This window comes from Ascaphus truei, chromosome 5 (genome assembly GCF_040206685.1).
Source record: "Ascaphus truei isolate aAscTru1 chromosome 5, aAscTru1.hap1, whole genome shotgun sequence".
NCBI classification, from domain to species: Eukaryota; Metazoa; Chordata; class Amphibia; order Anura; family Ascaphidae; genus Ascaphus; species Ascaphus truei.
Window position 1 is genome coordinate 73,438,948 of NC_134487.1, and position 14,593 is coordinate 73,453,540.

The 14,593-nt window shown below is 42.0% G+C and overlaps 1 protein-coding gene across 1 annotated transcript in view; it reads right to left on the minus strand.

The window, feature by feature from the left end:
• ZNF277 (zinc finger protein 277) overlaps nucleotides 1–14,057 on the minus strand; it is a 98,667-nt gene extending 84,610 nt beyond the window's left edge. The window contains exon 1 of the mRNA XM_075600029.1: nucleotides 13,923–14,057. Coding sequence (XP_075456144.1) covers nucleotides 13,923–13,968 — 46 coding nt within the window. The 5' untranslated portion in view covers nucleotides 13,969–14,057. The remainder of the gene's footprint in view (nucleotides 1–13,922) is intronic.
• Between the last annotated feature and the right edge of the window lie 536 nt (nucleotides 14,058–14,593).

Below are 14,593 nucleotides of genomic sequence, written 5' to 3' on the forward strand. Positions count from 1 at the left end.
AGTTTTACTTTTCAGGGGGAATGTTCTCTTCTGTCTGCTGGCAGGAGCCCAGTCTACAGGCTCTTGGAGAGGGACAGAGAGAGACGGAGACAGCAGGAAAACAGTCTTAAATACCTGCTTTCCCAATCCGCACGGCAGGTACGAGAAACAGCCAACTCTGGCCTGGATTTCCCATCCATCAGTTTCATTATCTGTGGGATGGAGCACATTTAACCGGTGACAGTACCTTCTGGCCTAAAAAGGGTACAAACTGCCTAGTATCCTGGGAGCCTTATATACCCCTTTTACTGTGCCGGGTTGTAGTTTTGCGCGGCTCATGCAGAGGCTTTCGCCGGGCCTCTTATCTGATCCGGCAAGCCTTTCTGGTCCACAGACGTCGCAGCGTCACGTTGGCATGGCAATGCGGCACCATTTGACCTCACAGTACCACGACGGGACGCTGTAGGAGGGGCAATACAGGATTTGGTAATATCGAACAATGTAGAAGTATTAACAAATATTCAAGTCCCAGAACATTTTGTTAACAGTGATCATAACATGGTCTCATTTGAAACAAATGATCAAAAACCATATTATACGGGTTCAACAAAGACCTTAAACTTTTGAAAGGCAGATTTGAATAAACTGAGGACTAATCTACAAGGAATAAATTGGAATGATGTTTTTGCAGGGAAAATGTGGAATATAAATGGGCAGTCTTTAAAACATTGTTAGATGCTACCAAGTCTAGACGCGATAAAAAGCGTTTGCTAGGATAAGGTGGGACTTTCTAGATAAGACATTAGAGGCATTTGGTTTCTCTGGAGTCTTTCTACAGGGAGTCCATGCTCTCTATCAGTCACCAACAGCTACCCTGAAGATCCCAGGAGGGGAATCTAATAATTAATAATGGGCAAGGCAGGGGTGCCTCCTTTCCCCTCTCCTTTTTGCTCTGACAAATCAAGCCTCTAGCGTCCACCATCAGAGCCTCCCCAAAAATACAAGGGATCAAAATAAAAGATGAGTGCTATAAAATATCGTTGTTTGCAGATGATGTTATTCTTACTATATCTAACCCATTGACATCTATCCCGACCTTGCAGTCCACCCTTCGGGAGTTTGGTGTGCTCTCCGGGTAGAAGGTAAATATGGGAAAATCAGAAGCTCTAAATTTGAACAAACGGAAAAGGAGGTCGAGGTGCTTGACACGACATTTTGACTATAAATGGAAAAAGACTCATTTGAAATATTTAGGAATTTATCTTACCAGAGATTATAACTCATTATATAAATATAATTACCCTGACCTATTCTCCAAAATTAAAAAAGATTATTTACAAGTCTGGCATTCTTATTGTATATCCTGGATAGGGCGTATCACCGCAGTTAAAACTGCAGTTCAAGCTCCCGGTTTTTTTTTCTTCTTCAATAGTTTCATGTGGGCAATCACACCTTACCTAAAGAACTGCATAGCTGCTGGTCAATTCGTTCTCCGTCTATTGATCGGCAAAGTTTGGCGACATCTTTAAATATGGGGACTGTAAATGGTTGCTATAGCAACAAGCATGCTTTTAAAAATAGAATACAAGAAATTTGGTCTTTCAAAGCTGTTTTTTTTAAAACAGAAAATGCTAAAAGTTTTTTTTGTTACTACAGAACTGATTTATTTAAAAAAAACACACATGCAGGATATTGCTTGAACTGCAGCTTTAAGATGAATATTCTCCCTAGACATTTGTACTATATTCAGACATTACCGGTCGCAGTCCCGCATTCAAATATAAAAGAAATTCAGAATCGAATTATGCAGTTTATCTGGAAACATAAACAACTGAAGACAGCTAGGACAATTATGTTGGACGCCAAGGAAAGAGGTGGTATGGCTGTTCCAAATATTCTAAAATATTACATAGCCTCCCATATGAAACAAATAGCTTACTGGCATTCCCCGAGAGGAGTTTATGCCTGGGTGGACCTGGAGAGCTCGCTGAAAAACCTGATTGGACTGGCTTCTATGTTGGAGTCTAGTTCTGGGACGGGTACCGGAAGACACTTGGAACCGACAGTTATTGGATTCACTCTGAAAATTTGGCAGATGGCAAAAAAGAAATAGAAGGTTGTGTCAACCCCTTTCTAGGCTCGCGCCTCTGTTCAGTAACCCAGGGTTCAACCCGGGCTTTCAGGGTCAGGGTTTTGAAGTCTGGAAACAGAGGAATTCTGGAGGCGGGAGATTTATTAGAAAATGACAAACTAATGTCTTTTGAGGAATTGACGAGAAGAATATGGTTTACCCCAAATTGAACTATTTAGGTCTGACATTGTGTGTGTCAGGGTCTCCATGATGATGAATTTCCTAGATATACACGATTTGAAGATTTATGTAACACAAAAAAAATACCAAAGAGGTTTGATATCATCTCTGTATCAAGGGCTTACGCTTAAAAAAGAAACCCAAACCATAAATATATGGTTCAATGTGCCCGGGACTTCCAGACTGAAATAACAAGGGAGGACTGGGAAGATATCTGGGACAATGTGGGTAAAACCTCCATATGTACAGTAATGAAAGAGACTATATATAACATTTTGCTACGTTGGTACTACACCCCCAAAAGATAAAAAGAGATGTTCCCGTAAACCGCAGATAGATGCTGGAGGGGGTGTGGACAATTAGGAGATTTGGCACATATATGGTGGTATTGCCCAGTAATGCAGGTGTATTGGAGGACAGTTTTGAAACTAATAAAAGATGTTACAAATATCAAAATCCTGTTAGACCCAACTCTGATTATCCTAGCTAAACCTATGGAAGATGTGACTCATCATACACAAAGATTGATTCTACATATTCTAACAGCAGCTAGATGCGCTGTAGCCGCTGTGTAGAAAAAGACACTCCCGCCATACAGAAGCGAGGTTATTAGAAGGGTCAATGATATCCAATTAATGGAGAAACTTACCTCATTTCTGAACCACACCACTAGGAAGTATTATAGGGTCTGGGAGCCCTGGGATGCTGGATAGGGGTGCGCTCCCAGAGGGAGAGAGGATATGGGAGTGCTGAATGTAAAATATGGTGTTTAACAAATGTTGTATGATATGTAATGTGACTGTTGTTGCTTGTAAGAAATTCAACACTATTTGGCTGTTCCCCCCCCCCCCTTATTTTATTTATCCTTCCCCTCATTTGTGTGAAAATTAATAAAAATATAAGTTTAAAAAAACAAAACAAAAAAACACTGTTAGAGAAGCACACTTGCCAGTGTATACCCTTGGGTAATAAATATAAAAGAAACAAGTCTAAACCAATGTGGCTATAAAAACAAGGAGGAAATGGAAAAGAAGAGGCAGGCATTTAGATTCCTAAAATCAGAAAGGATGTGGAAGCATGTCAGAATTATAAGGAATGTAACAAAAATTGCAAAGGCGCAATCAAATTAGCAAAAATTGAAAATGAAAAAAGCATTGATAAAGTAAGATCAACTTTAAAAGTTCTTTACATACCTTAACACAAAAATTAGAAAAGAAAATATAGGACTTTTCAGTGTAAGATGGGTAGGCAAATTATTGGAGATAAGGGAAAATCAGAGGTATTAAACAAATTATTTGCCTCTGTGTTTACAAGGGAAGAATCAATTGCAATAGTAATGTCGCAGGAGGAAGCCACATCATCTAACGAATAGTTGGTTAACTGAGGAAGAAGTTCACAGGCGGCTTGATAAAATGTAAGTAAATAAGGCACCTGGCCCTGATGGCATACATCCAAGAGTTCTTAAGGCGTTAAATTGGCTATTACTCAATCTACTAGATTTAATATTCAAGGACTCAATTTTCACAGGCTCAGTACCACAAGACTGGCGTAAAGCAGATGTTGTGTCTATATTAAAAAAAGGGAACTAGATCACAACCAGGGAATTACAGACCGGTAAGCCTAATATAAATAGTGGGGAAGCTACTTGAAGGTTTAGTACGGCATAATATTCAGGAATACCTAATGGAATACAAAATTCTTAGTAATGGTCAGTAGGGATGTACCGAGTCCCAAAAATTACCGGGTAACTGAGGAAAAAAAAATAAAAAAATTACCCGGCTGGGTAGTTTTGACTTACCTGAAGCCGGCGGCGGATCGTGAGGAGGGCCACAGCAGCGAGAGAGGAAGACAAACTTCAGCTGGTGACAGCAAAGGTCGACATTATTCACAACCAGTGCAAGCAGAGGAACATGTGACCAGAGCAGGAGCGTTACAATTGGACAGCCGGGGAGGAGCTTGTTGCAGTGGTCCGACCCGGAAGTCAGTGCAGCTCCTCCCTGGCTGTCCAATAGCAACACTCCTGTTCCTGTCACATGTTTCTCTGCTACCAACGGCACCAGCAGTGGTGGCTGTCATCCTCTGCTTCCACCGCCTGAAGGAAGTCTTCCTCTGCTACCACCGCCACCAAGGTGTCGCCGTGGCCCTCCTCACACTCCGCCGCCAGGTAAGTCTCTTCTGCTGCTCTGCTCCTGCTGTTCTCCAAGAGGAGGACCGAGAGAGCAGAGCACAACAGAAATTACCCGGCACCAGGTCCCAGCACCCTGGACCAGTTCTGGGTAATTTCCGGGTACCAGGTTCATCACTAATAGTCAGGATGGATATATGAAGGCTAGGTCTTACCAAATTAACCTTACAAGTTTCTTTGAGGAAGTAGGAATTTAGACCAGGGTAATGCAGTTGATGTGGTCTACTTACATTTTGCAAAGGCTTCTGATATGGTGCCACACAAGAGGTTAGTATCAAAATAAAGCAAAGTGGACTCGGTAAAAATATTTGCACCTGGATTGAAAACTGGTTGAAGGATAGACAACAGAGGGTTGAAATAAATAGAACTTTTTCAGGTTGGGCTAAAGTTGTGAGTGAAGTACCTCAAGGATCTGTACTGGGACCCCTGCTTTTTAGCTTGTTTATTAATGACCTTAAGGTTGTCAGAGTGCAAAGTCTCCATATTTGTTTGTTTGCCTCCCTCTGGATCAATGTACTGCAAGTACAAATATAGGATAGAGGATTCTTGTTTTTTAGCGATTGTATTTTATAAAATGTAAATATTTCATGGTATACCAGAGTGCTTGTTTTGCTTTTCTTGATGCTGCGCTAACGATCTGGGATTAGCCCAAACTAACTATGGGATACTAATTACCAGAGACTGGTTCAGCCATTACTTGGCGCATTCATAGGGTTGCCAGGCTTCTATTATTGAACAGGACTGTCCTGTATTTGGACCCTTTATCCAGTTAAAAAAAAAAAAAAAAAAAGAAGAGGTAAATGGAAAAATTGTCCAAAGTTGCAAACCATACTATAACAAAGATTTTGGAAAATTACTAAGGTTATTACCACTAGTGTCTCTTGCCTTCCCTATCCCTCCCCTATATACTTATTTTTTGTTTTTTTATTAGTATTGTTGAAGTTATGATTATTACCGTTGAAGTGTATTGTTGATTTGATTTTGTTGTACCCCACCCTTCCCTTTTTATTCTGTATCCACCCCCAACCCGATTATATTTGAAAAACAAAAACGAGAGGTAATACTGGACATGTATGTGTCCGGTATTACGTCTCTAGACATAGTGACCTGACCGGCTTGGGGGGCCGCGGGATTTCCCTGTTGCTAGTGGGATGTGCAGCACCCTCCAGCCTGATTGTCTGCATTACCCAGCAGTGGCCAATCAGGAGGAGGTGTCAGGAGCCTTGGGGTGAAGCCAAGGAGGAGGAAACAACATAGGTGTGTGTCTCAAACGCGTGTGTCTTCAGTGCATTACATCTTTCACCATTGTGTCCAGAATTTTTGGAGAAGCCACATGGCAACCCCAAGGATTCAGTCCATAAAGACTTTTACAGTTAACCAACAAAAAACAATTGGGAAATGTAAAACTGGACAAAAATGGCTATGTACCCTACGGAGGACCTTCCCTCTACTATAAATCCCATTTATAGTCACCACTTGCCATTAAAGGTGACATTAATGGAATCCGACATAACATTCTGGAAAGAATCTTATAGTAATAATGTTTGTTCTTGTATAGCGCTGCTAATTTTACATAGCGCTTTACAGACAGTCCCTGCCCCGTAGAGCTTACAATCTATGTTTTTTGGGAGATAAAGTGACTTGCCAAAAGGTCACAAGGAGCCGACACTGGGAATTGAACCAGTGCCAGTCAGTGTCTTTACTCACTGGACCGCTCCATCTCCTAAAAATAAATGTAACCATGTTCAAAGTAAAGAGTTGCCTGGTTTCTTTGGGGCCTCTGAAGTTGAGCAGGGGAAGTTTAAGAAGATACTTTCAAGCAGAGGACTTACAGGGATTACAAAGTTTTATCCCGGAATCAAAAACATTTTGCAGCTTCTGTATAAGTATCACCATATAGCCTTACAAGTCATTATTATATGTTTGCACATTGATTTATAAATGCTACATTTCTAATATAAGATTTTTTTAAATGAATGTACCCCATCAATGTCGGAGCCCACATTGCATTATGCAGCAATTCTTTGAAGATGCTTCTCCATTTAGGAGATAATGATGATTGCAATTAGATGTAAATTTGTTTATTAGTCTGATTATGTATTTCAGGAAAATGATCATGTAAGCAAGGTTTTGTGGAGGTGGTAATACAGCACAGATGATGACAAACCCTTGTGACGAGGGAGTCTTTTTCCACTGAGAAGTTCCAGATACAATGAGTGGTTGAGTTATAGGTCACAGCAACCTACAACTAGAAAATAAAAAGGTTCACCATTACAAATCCAAGCTTCCTTTAAATAGTGCACTATAAGATACTATTTCTATGCCTTCTTGAAAAAAAAAAAATGATCGCTTTAAATAGTTAAATCAATTGATTTGCAGAAACGAAAACATTAAATCTTTGGAAGCGTGACAATACCAGGGGGTATGAAATACCGCCATCTTATACAATCCCACCTCTTTGCAGAGAAAAAGCTGACTTACTTTAATAATGAACAGTAAAATATATAATATAGTGGTACTTCAAATGTCATCAAGATTCGCACAATACATAGATTGTCTAATATAAATGAGTGAATAATTATTTGCACAGTACACCGCCAGAGGTGGAACTAAGGGGGGCGAGCGGGGCAGGTTCCCCGGGCGCAGAATTAACACCTGGCGGTGACTTGACCTCAGTCAGTGCTGCAGCCGGACACAGCACATCCTAGCAGTATCGGGCGCTATGAGCAGCTGCAGCGCAGGTCAGTGAGGAGTGGGAGCAGAGAGAGCAGGCAGTCGAGTCTGGGGCTGAGGCAGAGCTTTGCAGAGCTCTGCCCGCCCCTGCTCTCCATGACATCAGGGGGATGGATTACTGCGTGCTGCTGTGTGACAGTTTGTTGTGTGTGTTTCAGTCTGTCCGTGTGCTGGGGAGGGGGGCGCAGTTGGTGGAACATGCCCCGGGTACAAAAACACATAGTTAGACAGCTATCCTTGGCTCTAAAACATGTTTTCCGTGAAGTTCCTTCCTAATTTATCCTTTATGCAGCCATCAGCAGAAATTCATCACCTTTGAGGTAGTGCAAACAAAACGCACACACACGAAAATCTCTTATTTGGTGGGTAAATTAGACAGACTCATGGTCAGATGGTTTCCGTGGAGGAGGATATGAGGGTAATCCTACAATAAGGAGCAGTACATAGTGTGTGCTGTATAAAAGAATGTATTGCGCGAAGGGTTGCTACTATCTACTAAAGGCTAACCCGGAGACATTTTTAAATTTTGCGCTTACCTTCATCTCCCAGCATTCTCTGGCATTCTTGCGACATTCTCCCGGCATGTACCCCTGCAACCCAACAATATGGCCGCGCGGCGACACATGGCACTGCATTGCCATGACAGCGGGACGCTATGCAGCATCACGGCGTCAAGCTACCATGACAACGGAACACAAGAAGAGATGGGGAGCACAGCGTGAGGAAAAATGAGGTCGAAGTGTACTTTCTTTCACTGGTGGTCAATGGGGTGCTGACACCTCTATTGAACCTTCAGTGAGAGATGGATGAATCCTTGGGTGGGGAGCTCACTAATGGTGATAAATATGTGGGTTTGCAAAACAAATAAATGGATCACTTACACGGCCTTGTGTAGACATTAGGCCGTGTGAGTGGAATATTAACCTATATGCAATAAGATATTGCTATATCTCCTCCCCCTGCTTCGCAGTTGATTTGTGTATGTGTGTGTCTATTTGCCTTTTCATTCACATTTACATTCTCATGAGAGGCAAATGAGTGTGAAGAATCCATCTATTCAACGACAAACATCTAGGATGCAGTAAGAAAAAAGGACCGGAAAGAAAGAACTGGTATCCGGAAGGACACGAATGCGAAAGAAACCTTGATGGGATAGAACTTAAACAAGGCCGTGTAAGTGATCCATTTATTTGTTTTGCAAACCCACATATTTATCACCATTAGTGAGCTCCCCACCCAAGGAGTTATCCATCTCTCACTGAAGGTTCAATAGAGGTGTCAGCACCCCATTGACCACCAGTGAAAGAAAGTACACTTCAACCTCATTTTTCCTCACGCTGTGCTCCCCCATCTCTTCTTGTGTTCCATTTCTACCAAGGGTCCTGGATAGATCCTGGTGGGGTCTTTTTGAGTCACACGAGGACATCCCAAGCGGATCACACTAAGGCTGTATTATACCTTCCTTACCATAATAGGACATTTACCTCCAATACAAACCACGGTTAGAGATAGCGCCCGGGTAAACATATCATACCATGACAACGGGACAACTTACGGCACCAAGGCATCACGGGACGTTGACATGGCAATGGGCATCATATGACGCCATGTGGTGTTCCCGTTGACATGGCAATGCAGCGCCATTTGACGCAGCGTGGCCATATTGAGAGGCGTTGCAGGGAAAGATGACGGGAGGACAGAGGATGCCACCACCCTGAGGTTTACTAGGTAAACCCGTAGCCCGGAGATACATGGCCAAAACCCATAGTCTCCAGGTCAAACCCGGTGTGGTGGCAACCCTGATTGCGCGGTATAAAAATACACTTACAGGATAGCTGTAAAAACAACTTTAACTTTATCAAGTACTGTGTACGAAACGCGTAGGAGTGTTGTGTACCTCCTTTTTAAAGAATTTTGAAATAAAATGTTCTTTTTTGGACCCTACTACCTTGGCTGTGCAGTGCAATTTTTTCTACTGGATCTCACTATGACTGCTGGCACGCGGCAGAGAACGTTCCTGGTATAGACACAAGTTTAAGACAAAGGTTGAGTTCCATCCTGAACAAAAATGATGTTATAGACACCCCCAATGAGGCTACTGATGTGTGGGTGACCACACCTTCTCTGACCTTTTAGAGGATATGTCACATAGCTATCAAGAAAAACCTCACAGGATTGGATACAATTTATGTACTCTCACAGATATATTCCATTTATGAAGTTCAACGTTTATGTATATATGATATACAGGACCTAATTGCTTGAGCACCCCAATACATTTTTTATTATAGCTGTAATAACACACACACATATATATATATATACATATATATACAGAGAACAGCCGCACAGCTGAGCAATAGACCAATGTGAGGTGCTAACTAGGTAAGGACATGAATGTATCAAGGAGAAAAAGAAACCTAGTATGCAAGCACTCTGTCACAAATGAATGTATAGTGAATGTATTGAATATATGAATTGTATGATACATAGCTGCAATAACAGGCAGAATCTAGGAACTGCCCAGCACGGTCTTTGATAGCAGCCCCCGCTATACACCATTCATCAGGCAGACTCAGCCAGAGACGCCGGATTGCCGTGTGGAAGTTCCTTCTCTGCAACCTGAAGTGTGGGTACTCTGTCTCATCTCCGGTCGATGACGTTAATGCAAAGCGTCCATGGAGAGACAGTCTTGATGCAGCTTGCACATCAAAAGCTTAGGTTGTGGTATGTGTATATAGTATAGTAGTTCAAATAAACTTTTGATAACCAGCGTTTCTTATATTGCCGTTACATATTTCTACTGCTTTAAAAGGCATCAAGGGTGTTTCAAGAAGTGGGAGACAACCCACGAAATGCATCAGGTATCGGCACATCTAACGAAACCAGAAGTGACACGGCAAAATTGAACGTTCTCGGAACCCAGGCTAGGCGCTGTGAGAAAGCAGCGGCAACTGAGAAATCCACGGGTACTTTTTTACAACTAAGGCTGCGCTTATAGTGCCGGCGACAGCAATGTCGCGGAAAAACAAATGCATTGCCGCCGTCGCGTGCGCTTATAGTAAGCGTGGCGCGACGGATTGGTCGCGATCGCTGGAAGTCATCTCTATTTGATTTTCCAGCGACCGTCGCCGGCACTATAAGCATAGCCGAAGATTGTACAATTTCTTAAATGCGAGTGCAACTATAGTCATTTACCATTTTTGAGTAAAAAATAAAAACCTTACTAAAACTTTATTGTTTTTCTTTTTCATACATCCATATCCACATTGAGAACACATGGGAACACTGAAGAACTGATTTGGAATGTCTTAAAGCAAGAAAAATATGTGAGTGCAATATAATAAACTCTGATCAACAGATATACAACTACTAGCTAAGTTGCCAATTGATCTGATCTACTGTAATCTATCGCTGAAGATTCTGCTCGGGGTTCTTTAAAATCACTGTTACCCAAGATGCAAAGTTCTGTGTGGAAGATCATGTGACCAGGCAGGCACTAGACACAATTGGTGCACTGCTAGAGAGAGGGCACAAGGGGTGTGCCAGAGCCTGTCTCAAAAGAGGAAGAGGATGTGACTTTGTAAATGGTTGCTATATAAACAAAAATACTTGTTACACTAGAATACATTTAAAAAAAAATTATGCTAAAAATATTTTCTCATAGTATAGAACGGATTTATTAGAAAAAAAAAAAACACATATAGGATATTGCTTGAACTACAGCTTTAAAATGATGGGTATATTACGATAATCTTTCTTCAATAATGCTGCACCCTAAATAGGTTTGCTTATAAAAGTAATGGTACCGTGGCAGGTTTGCTTATAAAAGTACTGTTTGCTTGTCTGATTACATTTTCGTCTGCATGAACGACATTGAGTGCTGTGTGAATTTTCGAGCCAGCAGGGATGGGCGAGCGATCGTGCACGCGCCTGATCATGATGCATTTTCGTCTCCATTATGGCGTTTTAGTTCTATGAGAATTTAGGTAGGTGACAGCAAAGAAGTTTCACTTCAAAAAAGTGACCCTCTGATTGAGCCTCCTGTGCTGAAAACTTGACCTGTTGGAGGGGCTTGAGGACTGGAGCACCCCTGTGTTGGACTTAAGCTTCACAATTTCCTGAAATGTGGCAAAGCGTCGCTACTTCTTTATTCGCTGACAATTGTTTGCCGTATAATGGTTTTCCACAAAGTAATATAAAGAGAGCGAGATTTCAGAAGCAACAAAATGTATGGGCAGAATCTCTTCCAGGTGCCGCAGCCACTTAGAGGCGCGAGCCGCCAGCGGTTTCCGGGTGGGAAAGGCAGTAAGAGCTGTGGTGGTCTAGCATGCACAGAGGAGGGATCGTCAAGTACAGTAAGTGAAACTATTACACTTTGCTGTATTAATATTTCAATTTCTCACTATTAATGGTATGGTAAATTGTAGCCCTTTAGTGCCATGAATGCCGCTGAAACTTGAGGCTTATTCTGGTTCTCAATGGGGTAATTTACTGTACAAAATCAAAATCTTTACTTTTAACCCCATTAATGGCAAATATGTGTTATAACGTATATTTATTATAAACACGTGTTCCTTTTATTTTTGGTAATGGTTTGCTTTAAATGGGTGACGAGTTGAGCCTCATTGGATGAAATGCGCTGAATAATAAAAGTAAGATATAGAGATTAAAGTTAATGTATGTGTATATCTGTACATAATAAACAGCTTTACAAAAGGGCACCACAGCATGAGTAACCACCAATCTGTATATACAGTCATACCATAATCAGTGAGAATTCAGTCATTCACTGTAATGCAGATTAGTTTTTACCTTTTACCTTGTAGGCCTTATATATTCCATCTACCAGATACTAAAATTGTGTTCGTCTGCTTTTCACCCTTGCTGCAGCTACAGATCTCCTACTTTAGTCCCTTTTACGAGCTGTTTGAGTGGACCAATATCAGCAGCAGCATGGTGATTACATGGCCGTTTATACTTTTCCTTCATGGGTGCACTGCTTTACCCATCCAATGGGGGAGATTTAGTTAACGCCAACGGTCAGAATTATGAGTGACGGTGAATGTTGTGTGTGACAGTGAATGAATGTTGTGTGTGTAAGTGAGTGAGGTCTGAAGAGAACGGGTGCCCTGAGACTTTAAAGATCCTTCAGTGGTACCTCTGCTCAAAAAAGGTTGAAAACCACTCTGCAAGATCCTTGGATCCTTGTAACATTCACAATCAAAATGTACACTTCAAGGATTTATTAAATCTAACAAAGCATTACAAACACAAACAGTAGGAAAAAAAGCAAATACACAATTGTCCAGCCTGAAATAGGAAAATGTAGGTTTTCTGAAGGTGGCAATCATGGCAATAGGCACCAAAATGTTGAATTAATAAATAACATAACCTGGAGTAAATAACCCCCAAGCCTTAAAAGTTGTAATAAAAGTAACTGGGAGTTAATTAAGATTTATTGTATGCAGTGATTATATATATATATATATATATATATATATATATATATATAGATTAATACCACACACATACAAGTCCCTGATCTAAAAGTAGTCCTGAGATGATAACGCCGCAGGGTGACTTACTCTGACTCTTAACAGGGAGGTGGCTCTATGGCAGATACACGGTGTTAGTCCATCCTCTTGTAGTAGCTAATGGCCTTTGTCTATCATGTCACTCACACTACACATTAAGAAGCTCACAAATACTGGACTGACCCATTAATGCACCAATTAAATCTTAAATGTTTCTAACCTTATATAAAACAGACAGCCTAACGGAGCAAGGTCACCCAGATGTCATCATGTTACCAATTAGTCCAAGCATTTATGTGTAAAAAAATAAATGTCCGTGTGACATCCTTCTTTACGGCCTTAATTAGGCTTCGTCCCTGGTGGCTGCGACAGTGTGCGCGGCGCACACAAGGTACGGCTCTCTACGGGGCTGGCCCCAGTAGCTGCCAACATGCGACTGCTTTTCCCAGGGGCCCCCAGTCAACAAATATAACAGTCAGCAAAAACCGTTGTGTAGTCAATTCAGTAATGAAAATATATGACATTACTGTGACTGATTGCCTCCCCTGCACGAATGGTACGTCACTGGCACTTGCTCATTTTCTATGGTGTGATTGGGCTTATCGCTCCAACGGAGCAGCCAATGCAATCAAAAACAGAAGTGAAGCTCCTTCCCCTTCGTTTCAAGCATCTGGGGGCTCGTCACGTCATGTGGTTGCTCCTACAGCGATGACATGACCCAAAAAACATAAGAGTGGACCGGTGGCACTCTGGTAACGCCGGACCACCAGCATGCAAAAGGTTGAAAGCCGCAATCTGCACCAATTGCCATTTTTCTGCATAAATATTTTTTATTGGATCTCATTGTTTTTTCCAACGCTTTATATTTTTGATGCACTGTAAACGTATAAAAAAGGGGTTCGAAATATTAAGCGTCATGGATGTAAACATGGAGCTCTCCCCAGAACAGAACCCAGTGCAGTCTGCTGGTTACCATGGGAACCTGAGGCAGGTCATAGGTCATAAGATTGTGATATTTAACCCTAGAGAGGGATAATAACACTATAGGAGTTAAACTTATACAGGCTTTGGGGAAGGAGGGGAGGGCTGCTGCTATAACGCCTTCTACTGGCAAATAGCGTCGGTGACGATGTCATAACCTCGGGCATTTACCCACGAGCCCAAAACGAGTTGTTACCTTGTCTCCCTGTCCCTTGGCTTGCAGGAGTGGAGGCTCCGGCCATGCTGTTACCACTTCCGGGTGTGGGAGGCTGGGGCCGGCCCCTAACACACACACGGAATGGAAGGTGGCAGCAAGACGACCCGCCCCCCGCATCTGATTGGTCTGGTTTTCACATTAAATCCCCGCCCACTAACGCCACGAGCGTAAATCATAACATAAACCAGCTTGGGGTTTGATAGGGTCAAAGCGGTTTGGAAATTGGCTTAAAGTTAATGTCATTTTTTTTTTTTTAAATACTGAACCCCACGCCCGAAAATCTTCTGTAAACTACAATATTGCGTCACTAGTCATTTTACTAGAAATGTTCTGGGTCTTTATCATTTGAACTTATGTGGTGACTGGTGAGCCTGTTCCTCTCCCCCTATTTTTTATTTATATAGAAACCCTACTTTTCCATGCTACCCCTGGCATGTGTGGATCTTTGCTGTGGTTGCCCAAAACACACAAATCCTTCACTTGCACATAATCCTTCAATACAATCTGCAGACTCTTGCACATTTGCCCTGTACCTGCCCAGGAGATGTAAAGCCTCTTTCCCCGCAGCCTGCAACTTCACCCCTGGAGTCTCTACCACGTTTCGTGCAGTAGTGAGCTCTGCATGGCTGCCTCCTCCCTGCTTCAGCATA